The 15,391-nt window shown below is 32.9% G+C and overlaps 1 protein-coding gene across 1 annotated transcript; it reads right to left on the minus strand.

Moving 5' to 3' along the window:
• Positions 1 to 1,598: 1,598 nt before the first annotated feature.
• On the minus strand, positions 1,599 to 7,718 carry LOC143081051 (putative G-protein coupled receptor 139). The gene is made up of 2 exons (XM_076257287.1): positions 6,662 to 7,718; positions 1,599 to 1,654 (listed from the first exon to the last, which is right to left on the minus strand). Exons 1-2 carry the CDS (start codon positions 7,716 to 7,718, stop codon positions 1,599 to 1,601), a joined length of 1,113 nt encoding a protein of 370 aa, XP_076113402.1.
• Positions 7,719 to 15,391: the final 7,673 nt, after the last annotated feature.

A 15,391-nucleotide genomic window follows, 5' to 3' on the forward strand; every position in this document is an offset into this window, starting at 1 on the left:
GGGCCATTTGATAGCTAACAGACCGTTACAAATACTTGCAAACACTTTACTGTTCTTGAACCAGCACACGGAAAAGAAAGCGTATTAGTTATGACGGATATTTGTACAAAGTTTACTCGTGCAATACCTACGAAAGATCAGAAAGCAGACACTGTTGCGAATGAATTGTTGTCTGATTGGTTTTGTGTATATGGAGTACCGAGGATAGCTAACAGACCGTTACAAATACTTGCAAACACTTTACTGTTCTTGAACCAGCACACGGAAAAGAAAGCGTATTAGTTATGACGGATATTTGTACAAAGTTTACTCGTGCAATACCTACGAAAGATCAGAAAGCAGACACTGTTGCGAATGAATTGTTGTCTGATTGGTTTTGTGTATATGGAGTACCGAGCGTCTTCACTCCGATCAAGGTCGGAACTTTGAATCTGATGTTATCTGTCAGCTTTGTAAACTGTACCAAATTAGTAGATCTCGAACTACACCTTTTCATCCCGAAGGAAACGCACAATGTGAACGCTTTAATAAACACTACACAATCTTCTGAAATCCCTTTCTCCAGATAGGACGAAACATTGGCCAAAGTATTTACCGGAACTTGTCTTTTCGTACAATGTGTCACAGAACTCAACAACAGGTTAAAGTCCATATTATTTATTGTTTGGTCGTAGTCCTAAATTGCCAATTGATTTTTTACTGGGAACACATCAGACTGATGAAACTGTCAATCGTTAGATGAATGGATTATTGCGCATCAGAATCGTTTACGATATGCTTACGAAAGAGCTGGGGAGCAGACAAAAGATCGTGCTGAATACCGCAAGAATAAACATGATAGAAAAATTAATCAGAAGTCTTACAAAGGTGCTTACCCATTACCTCGTGTTGAGGAATCGTTTGATGCTTTGAGTAGAGCTACATTGTTTTCAACAATGGATTTAACGAGTGGTTACAATGTCGTGGCGATGCATGAAGATGATATAGAGAAAACTGCTTTCACAACACCGTTTGCACTTTACGAATATCTACGAATATCGTTCGGATTATGCAATGCACTTGCAACATTTCAACGTTTGATGCAACAATGTTTTCGAAATGAGATTTTTAACATTTTGTTAGTCTTTCTAGATGATATTATTGTTTACTCTGCCAATATTGAAGAACATTTGAAACGTTAAGAAGTTGTATTCAAAAGATTAAGAGAACATGGTTTGAAACTGAAGCCTTCAAAATGTCATTTTTTTTAAACGAGAAGTCCGTTATTTGGGCCACGTCGTTTCAGATGAAGGAATTCATACAGACCCAGATAAAATTAGTGCCGTTCAAGATTTTGAAATACCTACAACTATTAACTTGGGCAATAACTGAAAAATTTAGAGATAATTTACTTGGATCAAAATTTACAGTGTTTACAGACAATAATCCATTGTGTTATTTACAAACATCAAAACTAAGTGCACATGAACAAAGATGGTTGTTAAAATTAACCGTTTTTAATTTTGAGGTAAAATATAGACAAGCCAAACATAATAACAATGCCGACGCGTTATCACGTATGCACGATAAAATTAAACTGAGGATGTTTAAAATCTACTTCAAACATTTGCTGCAGGAACAGTTGTACCAAATGACTTAGCATCAAATATACAGTCTGTGTCAAGGAAATCCGTTTATACAGAGGAAGCATTCGTTACATTGTCTACCTTAGATAGACAGGAAATTAAAGATTTACAAGAACGGGATACAGTGGTCGGTAAATTTATTGAAATATGGAACACTAAACGTAAACCATTGAGATCGGAGCAACGGAAATTTGATAGGCCGTTAGTAACATTATTACGCAGTGGACCGTATTGAAGTTGTAGATGGTTAGGTTTATAGGGTAATCATTGATCCAAATCATGGGCAATTGAAACAATTAATTTTATAAGCGGTGTTACGGGACAAAGTATTGAAGAACTGTCATGATAAATTAGGGCATCAAGGAATTGAGAATCACGTGTTATTGGCCGGGAATGTTAAGTCATATCAAGGATTATTGTAAATCATGTGAACGTTGAATTGTTTCAAAGATGTCACAACCTGCCATAAGACCAGCAATGGGCCATTTGATAGCTAACAGACCGTTACAAATACTTGCAAACACTTTACTGTTCTTGAACCAGCACACGGAAAAGAAAGCGTATTAGTTATGACGGATATTTGTACAAAGTTTACTCGTGCAATACCTACGAAAGATCAGAAAGCAGACACTGTTGCGAATGAATTGTTGTCTGATTGGTTTTGTGTATATGGAGTACCGAGCGTCTTCACTCCGATCAAGGTCGGAACTTTGAATCTGATGTTATCTGTCAGCTTTGTAAACTGTACCAAATTAGTAGATCTCGAACTACACCTTTTCATCCCGAAGGAAACGCACAATGTGAACGCTTTAATAAACACTACACAATCTTCTGAAATCCCTTTCTCCAGATAGGACGAAACATTGGCCAAAGTATTTACCGGAACTTGTCTTTTCGTACAATGTGTCACAGAACTCAACAACAGGTTAAAGTCCATAGTATTTATTGTTTGGTCGTAGTCCTAAATTGCCAATTGATTTTTTACTGGGAACACATCAGACTGATGAAACTGTCAATCGTTAGATGAATGGATTATTGCGCATCAGAATCGTTTACGATATGCTTACGAAAGAGCTGGGGAGCAGACAAAAGATCGTGCTGAATACCGCAAGAATAAACATGATAGTAAAGGGAGTATATGGATATAGATATTTGCATTATCGAGACGATTAATACTTAGCCGGGGAGTATGTGGACAAGTTCATGTATATACATATTATCTATTTGATATTATTCCCAACTTTGTACTTAGTTTATATCTATTTTAATCTATACTATAATAATCTTACTATATTGAACTTATTTTGTATTATATGGTTCAATGAATCCAAAATACTCTACTTGGGCTCTTTGGTATTTACTCACCACTTGCTATTGGACAAACTACTTTACTTAATAGTTGTTTTATCTGGTTCTATCTAGTTTAATAGTTCACCTTTTGACTATATATATTGTACTTTTTAACTATATCGTCAATGCAGAATATATACGAAACACCAGAAACAACACGAAGAGCCGTAGCCAGCATTATAAGGTTACATTTAAGGATTTTTCAAATTAGTTTATGGTTAAATGTGTTTGACTTAAATATTTTATATAATTTCGTTTACTTTGCTAATTGCATTATATTTTCTTATTTATCTCTACGTAACTTTCAATGTCGTATAGTATTTTATATAATAGTATGGTCAACTTACTTTAGTGAACAGTTTTCATTAACATTAGCATTGATTAACAAATTGTTTTCCGCCAGAGTTGTCATTTAACTGTATTTTGCATTATTATTTATTTGCAATTGTGTAATTAAACATAATTTACATTAGTTGCTACAAAATGATATATTGATGTGCATTTATATGTAAAGTTGTATCTATTTGTCATTATCTGTATATTTCAGATCTGTCGTTGCCTTCTTGTCTATGTTATCAGACTCGGACTTCTATTGAACTGAATTTTAATGTGCGTATTGTTATAGATGTATAGGGGAGGGTTGAGATATCACAAACATGTTTAACCCCGCCGCATGTTTCCGCCTGTCCCAAGTCAGGAGCCTCTGGCCTTTTCTAGTCTTGTATTATTTTAACTTTTAGTTTTTTGTGTACAATTTGGAGTTTAGTATGGTGTTCATCATCACTGAACCAGTATATATTTGGTTAGGGGCCAGCTGAAGGACGCCTTCGGGTGTAAGAATTTCTCGTTGCATTGAAGACCTGTTGGTGACCTTCTGCTGTTGTCTGCTCTATGGTCGGGTTGTTGTCTCTTTGGCATATTCCCCATTTCCATTCTCAATTTTATATGTATTAAAATATATGAACGTTCTGCATTCAATTTACCTTAGCCTTATTCCATCTGGTCACATATATTTGAATAAATTTCTATTTTTTCTTTGACACAGCAGCGGCGTTGTCGTGTAGCTTTGCACTTCAATTATGAGTTTTATATTCTTTATACGTTCAAAGTAAATGTTTTTGTAAAGGCAAACATAATCATGGGGTGACTAGTATAAAGTAGTGAAGTATAATACGGATTGAAGGTTGTTACAAGAGAAATATAATTTGTATACGGTTGAATGTAGTGAATTAGAGTGAAATTATTGTCTCTTGTCTTTTTCATGATGTAGGTGTCGTACCTATCGTGTGGTCAGTTTTCCCACTGAAACAGGGGTTTCGGTCATTCAGCACGACAGCGCTAAAGCGAGCGGTTCTCTTTTAACACTTGGTAAATTTTTAAATTTATTCAATTAGTTCCCCCCTTTCTACGTAGAATAATGACCAAAATCTATCAATTTGTGGATAAAATAATTAAAACATTCAATTACATACATATCAACAGATTTGTTGCAGGCTTATTAAATACTAGAATTCAAAGAATATTGTGAACTCCATCTTCAAATAGAAATCTTCAAGAATATTCCTCAGAGTTGAAATTAATTTTTATCAATAAAAAAGAAAAGTAATAAAAATGTTCAAATGCCTGGTTATGTAAATGTATTTCAGTTGTTTCCTGTAATTAGATAATACTTCAGCTTTATCATGTACATCTTTTGAATATTCATTTTATTAAATTTACTGTTTGCTAAAGTATAAATTACTCTAAATTATAGGGATTTTCTGGTAACTTAACAGAAAACTCTTGCCGTTTTTGGCACAACCTTTTTGATCTTTTGGTCCTCGATGCTGTTCAACTTTGTACTCGTTTCGGCTTTCAAACTTTTGTATCTGTGCGTCACACATAGGTCTTGTGTGGACAAAATACACTTCTGGCGTATTAAAATTTTGAACTTGTTGCCTTTTGTTGGCTGTTGTTCGTGTGATTCTTTGTCAATTGTGTTCTCCAATTTATTTATATTGTAGTCCTGTGTTGTTATTTTGATGTTATATTTCACATGGCCATAAAAGTGCGAGGTTTGGCATGCCACAAAACCAGGTTCAACCCACCATTTTTTCCTTTAAAAATGCCCTGTACCAAGTCAGGAATATGGTCATTGTTATATTATAGTTCGTTTCTGTGTGTATTACATTATAACGTTGTGTCGTTTGTTTTCTCTAATTTTTGAGTGTAAATTCACATTGCGATAAGACGTGTCACGGTACTTGTCTATCCCAAATTCATGTATTTGGTTTTGATGTTATATATATTATTCTCGTGGGATTTTGTCTATGTGTGTTACATTTTAGTGTTATGTCGTTGTTCTCCTCTTATATTTAATGCGTTTCCCTCGGTTTTAGTTTGTTATCCCGATTTTGTTTTTTGTCCATGGATTTATGAGTTTTGAACAGCGGTATACTACTGTTGCCTTATTTATTGAAAGACGTCATATGTTTGTGCCAGTGGATCAGAGTCTGCTTAACCTTCCAGAGCACTAAGTATAATCTTGTTTTGTTTTGTTTGTGCAGTGAGTCTTTAATTTCAATTTTAATGTTCAAATCAACACATTTGTCTTTTTGTTTCTATTCGACTTCAGTATTTTTCATATACTCTTTTACTATCAAATTCCATTAAACTTTGACAACTTTTTGATATTGGGCCTGTGATTTAATTGAATACAACAAGGCAGATAAGTTCTACCAGTTTGGTTTTAGAATTATACGAGTGGTTGGATACGGACTTCATTTAAATATTCTTAATCAAAATTATTCCATTCTATTCCCTATGTGGGTGCGTAATTCTATATTATGTAAGCACCTACCAAACATCATAAATTAATTCCAGAATGAAATGCTTTGTTAAACTAATGTTACAGGTCTGTTTCTGTGTCTTTAAAGAGGAATACAATGTTATTTGTTCATGGTAATAGTCAACACTTGTTTGACTACGGTTGAGTTAATTTCTTATTTACTTTTTCTTTCTTTATCATTTTTAAGGAGGAAAGGGGACGGGGGAATTAAAGCACATTAACTTGTTCAATATATATAAACTGTCCATGTTCTATGGGAGGTAATAGTTAGAAATTCTTTTTGTCCTGTACTTTTGTTATCAGAGCACATTTATGTATTAACAATCAAATGCATGCTTAAAGAATAATTTCAGCATCACACATGAATTTAAGAGTTAAACTTTGTCAAATTATTCTATTTTGGAATCGATTGTATTCATCTTCTCGTTGTTTTTTTTTAATTAAATCAAAATTAAATAACAACATACAGAAACAATCGTGTTTTTTTTTTTTTATTAATATGTTAAATTTACTGTTGTCTTAAATTTTCATTAAAATTTACATTCAAATAATGCATGTTACAATAAATTCCATGCCAGTAGATGATATTTTATTTTTGTATTTGTTTAATCTTTAATTTAGTGTCAACATATTTAAATTCTTGGCGACAAATTGATTAAATCAACAAACATTTTCACTGTACATTGTATATTTATAAAAATTAAATTCTACGAACAAGGCAATACTGGGCAATGCTGAATGTATAATGATCTATGAAAAGCTATGGTATTTATTTTGAAAAAAATGAGCTAAAGTCTGGTCATTTGTTTTTTGGTAAGAAGTCTTATTTCGTTGCCACAATGTCGTATAGAACTCCTACCTGTACTAAAACTAACTCGTGTCACATGGTGATTACTCATACTATATCCGGAATGGGATCGCCGGTACTTTTTGAACTTACAAAGGAGTTTTTCAATATGATTTCGAAACTTTTTCCCTGTTGCACAATACAGATAAAAGTTTATACAGTGATTAACATACATTAAAAGTTCGGCAATCGTTGATATCAATGCTTGTCTGGCGAGAAGCCGAAGTCCAGATTCTTTTTTCCACAATGATTCTAAAATGAGATAAATATTCACAGGAAAGGTAGTTACAATAAATGAAAAAGAGACTGCTAATAACATAATTGTTAATTTGATGCAGCCTTCACTCGGTAAACGTTTCTGTAAATGATTGTTTCTGCCTGATGTGCAGTGTTGTAACTGAGTTCGACACTTTTTAGCAGAGAGCACCTGTTTTATAATCCAAAAATTCAAATTAAACAGTAAGATATAGGGTGCAAAGGAATAAAGAACAGTATCTACCCAAGGCCAGACTTGGTTCAATAAAAATGCATGTTTCGGTACAGCTTCACACCGAGCTGATTCATTTAGATATGATTTATCCGACACGTGAACGGTCCAAAGGAAGTGTGAATTGGTTGCAATAAGAATCAGAAAAACTGACACGGTCACCATTCTCGCTCGCTGGACGCTGCATAAAATTGAAGCTTTCAGCGGATGACATACCGCTATATATCGTTCAACAGTTACAGCGACAATGAGCCACACGGAAAAATCGCTGATTGTATAAGTTAGGAAAATTGTAATTTTACAAATCCAGTTATTTTTATTCCTTATGTCTACTCCGGTTATTTCCCCTGTCCAAAGCCGTAAAAGACCAAGGTATAAGACTACTAAATCTGCCAAAGCTAACACCGCTAGATAAAAATATGTAGAAACTCTCATCATAGATTTCCGAAGAATCACGAAAGAAAAAATATTTCCAAAAGTTCCAATAAATAGTAAAATGGGTGGAATGTATGTGATAATCCATTTCTTAGCTCTGTATTCACTATAAATCATTAATATGGTTTCATAGTCATGAATGAACATTGTTTCGTTTGTGATTGCGTTCCCGTCGTTGGCATACATCGAACACTGATAATAACTGTGTAAACAGAAGTTGATATATAAAACTGATAATGTCTTGGAAAATCGATTCTTTAAGCCACATGCGTTAATCAACAAAAACTTATAGCATTTTTAAAAGACGGTTAAATTTCATACCTATAAAACGCCTGTATATGATGGTTTTCTAACACCTCTCATTATAGCTTGAAGATCCGGTAGCTATTGACGAAAGTTTGTACATGAAAGCTGGTAATTTTCCTACAGTGTTATTACTATCGGATTGGACGGTTGAAATTCTTAACATCGTCATGTTATGTATTTCAACGAAGGCTTTCATTAAAGAGGAGATTGATTCCAATTACATAGTATTAAAAATATCCGTTCTTCTTTTTCTATATAATATCTAACATTATTCAAACAATTTATCAGTTTTGAAATTATTTTTTAAAAGAGGGATAGTATAAACAGTTTGACGTCAGATCATTTACAAAACTTATTTCTGAATGAATATTAGACAATCTGTTGATGATGCTAAATATGACAGTGATTTTATTGACGTTTGAAATACCTGATATTCACTGAGGCAATTAGTGAAAATCAGTACCGTCAAATGTCAATTCAAATATATATTTACCGGGAAAAAGGCAAGAAATGTTTTTTCCTTGTGATCCGGAAGAGAAAATATCGTCACTAACAAGTATGTATCAAATCCGATTTCATATCTAACGATTTTACCTTAAAATAATAAACGTAAAAATAAGAGACATTTTGTGCAGTGAATATAATAACAAGTAAACATATTATACTGAAAAAGTCACACTGCATCCATGCTCACTCGTTATACATGGCATTCCGACTTTTTTAACTATAAATTTGTTCTGTTTGTATAAGGTTTTACAGTATTTAAACTGTGTTTTATCATAATATAAGTATTTAAAAATTAAAAATGAATGTTGAATGCATTGATTTTTTAACACACTGCTGAAATGCGATAAGTCGGTGTTAAAGTTTAAGACAAATCTACAGTTTTTGTAAACAATGTAAAAAAAAAATGTCTTGTGAACAAATGTTTTAATAATTGCAAAATATGGGGCTTTACTTGCATTTGGTGAATGCTATATGAAAGCATTTGATTTGTAATGGTAAAACTCGTTTAAATGTGATTCAAGAAATAGCTTTGACCTGAAGTCAATGGGAAAGATTTGCTAAATAATGGTATCGTCGCTGTATAGTAGAAATGTATCTGATCGTAAAATCGAGTGCGCCGCGGTAAAAGAAGTCATAAATTCTTTACATGCAGGTTAAATACAATGAACTGACATTCTTTATAGTTGTATATTGCTTTCGAAATGTATTTGATAATAAAATCGAGGTCGCCACAATAATTTAAGTCATGAATTTATATGTTGAGGTAAACTTATATAATGTGCTCCCATTCATTGATGAATAAACAGATTATTGATCATATATTTTTTAGGAAAATTGTTTACCTTGCACCATTTATTTTCTACGGGTTTTCTATCGATTTATTAGACTTGATGGATGTTTTCAACTGATGTGTCTACATTCATGACGTTTTCGTGAGAGATATATGTTTCATCTACATGTAAGTCTTTTGTATTGCTCGGTTGCTGCCTTCTTGATTGATCCGGTTTTTTTTCTTACAATATTTGCCAAATATATCATGCATATTAAGGATAAGAACAATCAAATATTCACCAACTAAGATTGAATTTTTGGGTTTTAAGGCCACATTAAACACTGTTGGGCTATTCGTATGTTATGAGAAATATTGTGATTGGTTACAAAGCAAACTGTATGTAGCAGTTTTTTTTTTCTCAAAATGCTCTTTATCGCATAACATGTGTGGAATATTTTAGAATTTTTCCCTTTTTCACAAAGACCAAATTTCGTTTGTTGAGCAAGACATTGGAATGATAAAATGGAATTTTTGGTGTTGAATGAATTTATGAATAAAAAAGTTGAATTTTCATAGCACCTTCCATTTGGTAAGTGTTTACCCGTAACAAATGTTTTTCTTGTCATTATTGAAATGTTTTTCTTTAAGCTATTGAAAGCTTGTATTTTCTTCAAAGCACATTTATATATTTGCTACTCGAAGTATCAGTTCCGGCAGCGACGTGAGTTTTATATTATATGATATTATTAATGATAGTTAAAAATTAAATTGCGTTTCACGTGTTTGACATCATTATATTGGAATAATAATAATTGGCTATAATACAAATAGTTTAAACATTATTGTGGGGTCATCGAAAGTATTCTTTGTTGGATGAAAGCATTTCATTGGAGATCTGATAGAAAAGATGTTCAAAGTCTTCAATTGTCATTGTTGTTTCGCTTCTTAAGATTTTATATGCCTTACAAAGGTTTCTTTCGAAGAACAAATTCACAGTCAAGATAACTAATAAGTTAAGTTTACATTTAGTCTAAACCAAAACATAACCGACATTTGGCTGAAGGACCTCTCCGGGTGCGGGAATTTCTCGCTGCATTGAAGACCTGTTGGTGACCTTCTGCTGATGTCTTCTCTATCATGTCTATGGTCGGGTTGTTGTTTCTTTGACAAATTTCCCATTTCCATTCTCAATTTTATTTGGCGTTGAATATAGTTACTTTCAGATTTGTTGATTAATGTCGGATATGTACATCAGCAATGATATTATTGAAAGGAATAAAATAATCCATAAATCTAACATTGGGTGTCTTGAGAATAGACATATGGTCACTAAAGGTCTTCCGACCGGCAGTGAAATCCTTGCTAAAGTAGGGCACTCGTTTGTCTTTGTCAGATGTACGAGTACACAATAACGTCAGTTCAAAATGGGGACATTAAATCTGATGCCTTGTGAAGAGAGAGTTCCACACTCTGTGAACGTTAAAAACCATTGAAGCAACTATGTGAGGGACCCTTGGGTGGCTTGTTGCAAATCATATTTTATAGCTATATCCAATATACCCTTATTTGACTTTAGTAGAGTATAATTCCCCGACCGTAATCCCATATGGTCTCTAATGCAGGACCTACCAACTTTGCTTATTGTTAACTTGTTCTCGGCATAAACATGCATGCAATATTTACCGTTGCACGTTTAGCAAACAACAACGAATAAATCATATCAAAACTCAACTAGAACCCTGCTGTTCCCTTCGATGTATTAGAAAAGCATACTCACATAGAAAATGATGTTGTAGAACATTTAATTAAATACTGTGGGAAACCACATATCAAAGAAACAGACTAGTTTTCTGCAACTTGAAATCTACTTGAAACTTTTCAAATTTTAACACATATATTTCCTTCAAAATCCTTAAATAATATTCATAAAGTATCTACTGGTATTTCGTGTGAGCTTTACGGTATGCTTTTCTACCTCAGGAATAGATTACTTAAGCTGTATTTGGCAAAACCTTTAGGAATTTTGGTCCTCAATGCTCTTCATTTTCGTACTTTATCTCACTTTTTTTTTTTAACTTTTTTGGATTCGAGCGTCACTGAAGAGTCCTTAATAGACGACATGTGCGTTTGGCGTAAATATAAAATTTCAATCCTGTTATATATGAAGAGTTTATTTTCAGAGAACAGTGTATATGTATCAGTTATAGAATTTTAAAATGTCATTCAAAGCCCAATGCATATGTTTTAGTCATGCGCTTGTCATCTCTCAGAAGACCGATGCATAAAATGTAGTCATTAGTTGTCTACTCTTAGAAGACCGCGTATATAACTTAGTCATGCGCTTGTCTACTCTCAGAAGACCGATGTATGTAATTTAGTCATGCGTTTGTCTACTCTCATAAGTCCGATGCATATAATTTAGTCATGCGCTTGTCTGCTCATGGAAGACCGATGCATATTTTTTAGTCATGCGCTTAAATTGTCATCTCTCAGAAGACCGATGCATACAAAATTTGTTGGTATGTACGTGTTATCTTTCAAAGACCGATGTTTATATTATAGATATGAATAATAACTTATCTCTCGAAGACCGAAGATTTCTAACTGAAATTAAGATTGCATGAGACTCTGTTATTGATCTCACTTAGTAATTCCATTTAAAACTAGTATAAGACATGATTTATCATTGATATGGTTATATTTATAAATTAACTGTTTACAAAATTTTGAATTTTTTGAAAAACTAAGGCTTTCCTGCCTCTGGCAAAGATTACCTTAGCTGTATTTGGCAACACTTTTAGGAATTTTGGATCTCAATGCTCTTCAACTTCGTACTTTATTTGGCTTTATTTAACTTTTTTGGATTCGCGCGTCTGGCGTATATATAAAATTTAGTCCTTGTATCTATGATGAGTTTATTTGGTAATGCAGAATTTGTATTACAATTGACAAAATGTGTTCCTTTGCAAAATCTCTTGAAAAAAATTGTGAAAAACTGTTAAGGTTTTTTGGAGTACGTACATTGCATTTATAGCATTCGTATTTTATTAGATGGATCCCATGTTCTTATTCTATTTAGATAATGCATATTCAGAAATTATCTTATATGATTATATAATATTTTGTAATAGTGTGTCATATTTTTCACGTTTCCCCTCGTTATATACAGCTTTAAAACATACAATGGGGAAATAAACTAGACTAAGTATAAAGCCTTTGGTCTTTTCCTGTTTAATCCATAAAAAAGGACAAACACATTCAGTTCAATACAATGGTTATTACGTGATCTTTAATTCCCTCTAGTTATCTTTTAAGGAAATGAACATATCAAACTTTATAAGCTTTCAGGGTTATTCCTTACTTTCAATTGGCCTTATTGAAATAACCTACTTTTACTGAAAGTGTCTTTATATTTATTTATATTCAAGGAACATTCTTCAGGGAATATATTTTGATAACTATAATTCACATTAAAAAATTACCATTACAAACCATGTTAAGCAACTTATACATCTTGTATACAACTCACTGTGGAAATTGTCTTGTAAAAACGGTATTATCTATTGAAAATAGTCTGAATAGGTTAGTAGGCAAAATAAAGCCTGATACGTGGGTAAAAATAGAACACATAATGGAAATAGATAATGACAATTTGACATGGAATAAGAAACTGGGAAAACCTTCACATGAAAATTTATGAGGTTACATAATGTATTGCAATGGTTCATCCTGAAAAAAGCAAGTGTAAAAATCTGCAAAATTTGCAAGAAATCTAAAACTATGCGCAAACAAACAAATGTCAGTGATATATATACTTAGTAGTATATTTGTCTGGCATGTACATTTCTGTTAATCAAAATCAATCATTTTAATTTCGATGAATGAAAACAGTAAATAAAAGTGTTCCAAGTATTCTTATGTTGTCATATGTTGTTTTTAAGTGAGAAGAAATTCTTAATTCTGATAATGACACCGAAATAATTTAGATCATTTTCTGATATGTTAATCCTTCGGCTTGACCTCTAAACATGCATGGTGCCACGCCAATGTCGAACAATGTCACTACCAGGTTGACATTATCATCTAGTCCTTCATAATCTAACTGTTGTATGTCTTTTCTGTTATATGCATGTGTTATGATAAAGAAAATTAATCACCGCCTTCATGTATTAGATTTAATTTGGTTCAACGTAATTTGTACGATGAAGTACGTTTGCAGTTTGATTCAGAATAAACCGGACATGAAATATAGTTAATTGTCTAATTTGCTACCTCAGTTTGATATTTAAATAAGTATTGCAATTTTCATCGTTATTAAATGTAAAATCAGCATTTAGTACAAATGTAATCTTAAATCAATTCTAATTCTCTCTTATTTTTGACAAAAAGCTTTAGTCATTCAAATGTGACGTCATGTTTTGTGTGCTGTTTTAGAAATTCAAATGTGACGTCATTTTTTGTGTGCTGTTTTAGAAATTCAAATGTGACGTCATTTTTGTCCTTTTTACAATTTCAAATGTGACGTCACTTTTTGCTTTGAGGCCTTGATTAACTCGGGTGTGTTTATTTTTTGTGATGGATTATGTTGGTTTATGTAATTAGTTAATACTTCAGTTTTATCGTATATATCTTTTATATAGTTATTTCATAAAATTTACTGTTTGCAAAAGTATAAATTATTCTAAATAATAATGATGTTCTTATCCCAAGCAGAAATCCTTTTTTCAACTTTTGGTCCTCAGTGCTGTTCAAATTTGTACTTGTTTTGGCTTTCGAACTTTTGTTTCTGCGCGTCACTGGTGAGTCTTGTTTGGACGAAACGCACTTCTGGCGTATTTAATTTTAAACTTGATGCCTTTTTGTTAACTATTATTCGTATGTTTCTTTGTCCAATATGTTCACCAATTTATTTGTATTGTAGTCCTGTAATCTTGTGTTGTCATTTAAACGTTATATTTAACATTGCCATTAAAACGGGAGGTTTGGCATGCCACAAAACTAGGTACAATCCACCATTTTTTTCTTTAAAAAAATGTCCTGTTCCATGTCAGGAATATGGCCATTGTTAAATTAATGTTCTTTTCTGTGTGAGTTACATTTTAACGTTGTGTTTATTTTGTGTCGTTTGTTTCTTCTTATATTTGACTGTGAATTCACATTATTATGAGGCGTGTCACGGTACTTTTCTATCCCAAATCCTTGTATTTAGTTTTGATGTTATATTTGTTATTCTCATCGGATTTTGTCTAACGCTTAGTTTTTTTCGGTGTGTGTTACATTTTGATGTTGTGTCGTTGTTCTCCTCTTATATTTAATGAGTTTCCCTCAGTTTTAGTTTATAAACCGGATTTTTTTTCTATCGTTTTATGAGTTTTGAACAGCGATATACTACTGCTGCCTTTATTTCTATACTAGTCAACAAAAGAAATGATACACCACTTTGATCAAAATTAATATTTTACCGTTTAGTAGAAAACTATTACAAATAGATGAAATATGTTAATCTAACGTTCTCCATGAGAAAGTAGCAAAGAATAACGTTTCAGACAGTTCCTGGACCGAATACGGACGGATCAAAGTCAATATCCGGATTTTTAGTTTGTGGAATGTAATTGCGAATATGGCCGACTATTGCAGCTACCACAGCTTCACACTTAAGAGGCACAGATCCAACCAAAGTCATGATGTTGGATTGAAAGATATTATTCAACTCTTGTTTGAGAGCCCATTTGCAAGATTTGTAGCGTTTTCGGTGGATTTTGCTTTATCGAACACCAATTTGATCCTATAAATGTTCTACAGGAGAGATATTCTGTGATAATGCCGACCAAGGGAGAACTCGAAAATGGTTTTGCTCAAGATAGTCCATACAAGTCCATGACACGTGACATCTAGCGTTATCCTGTTTGGAAAACGTGATTGATACCGTGTTATCGAATGTCATCCCTATATCTCAAATCGTTAAAGTTAACATCACCTATTTTAACTGTGTGCGTCCGTTTTGGCATTTTATTATTGTTTGTCGTAATCGCAACTGCACACTAAAAGGTACCGATAGAACATGTCGGACTATTTGTAGTCTGTCACCGTCAGCATTTTGATTTTGTGTTTCCTGCCCCCTGAAAATGATTTGCGACGTCAGCGTACGTCATCCCAGCTCTGGCCATACTAACAGCTTGTTTATGCTAATTCTATGTACCTGAGGCATCAAGTTCTCTATGTTTTTCACCATTTT

The sequence above is a fragment of the Mytilus galloprovincialis genome, chromosome 6, assembly GCF_965363235.1.
Source record: "Mytilus galloprovincialis chromosome 6, xbMytGall1.hap1.1, whole genome shotgun sequence".
NCBI lineage: Eukaryota > Metazoa > Mollusca > Bivalvia > Mytilida > Mytilidae > Mytilus > Mytilus galloprovincialis.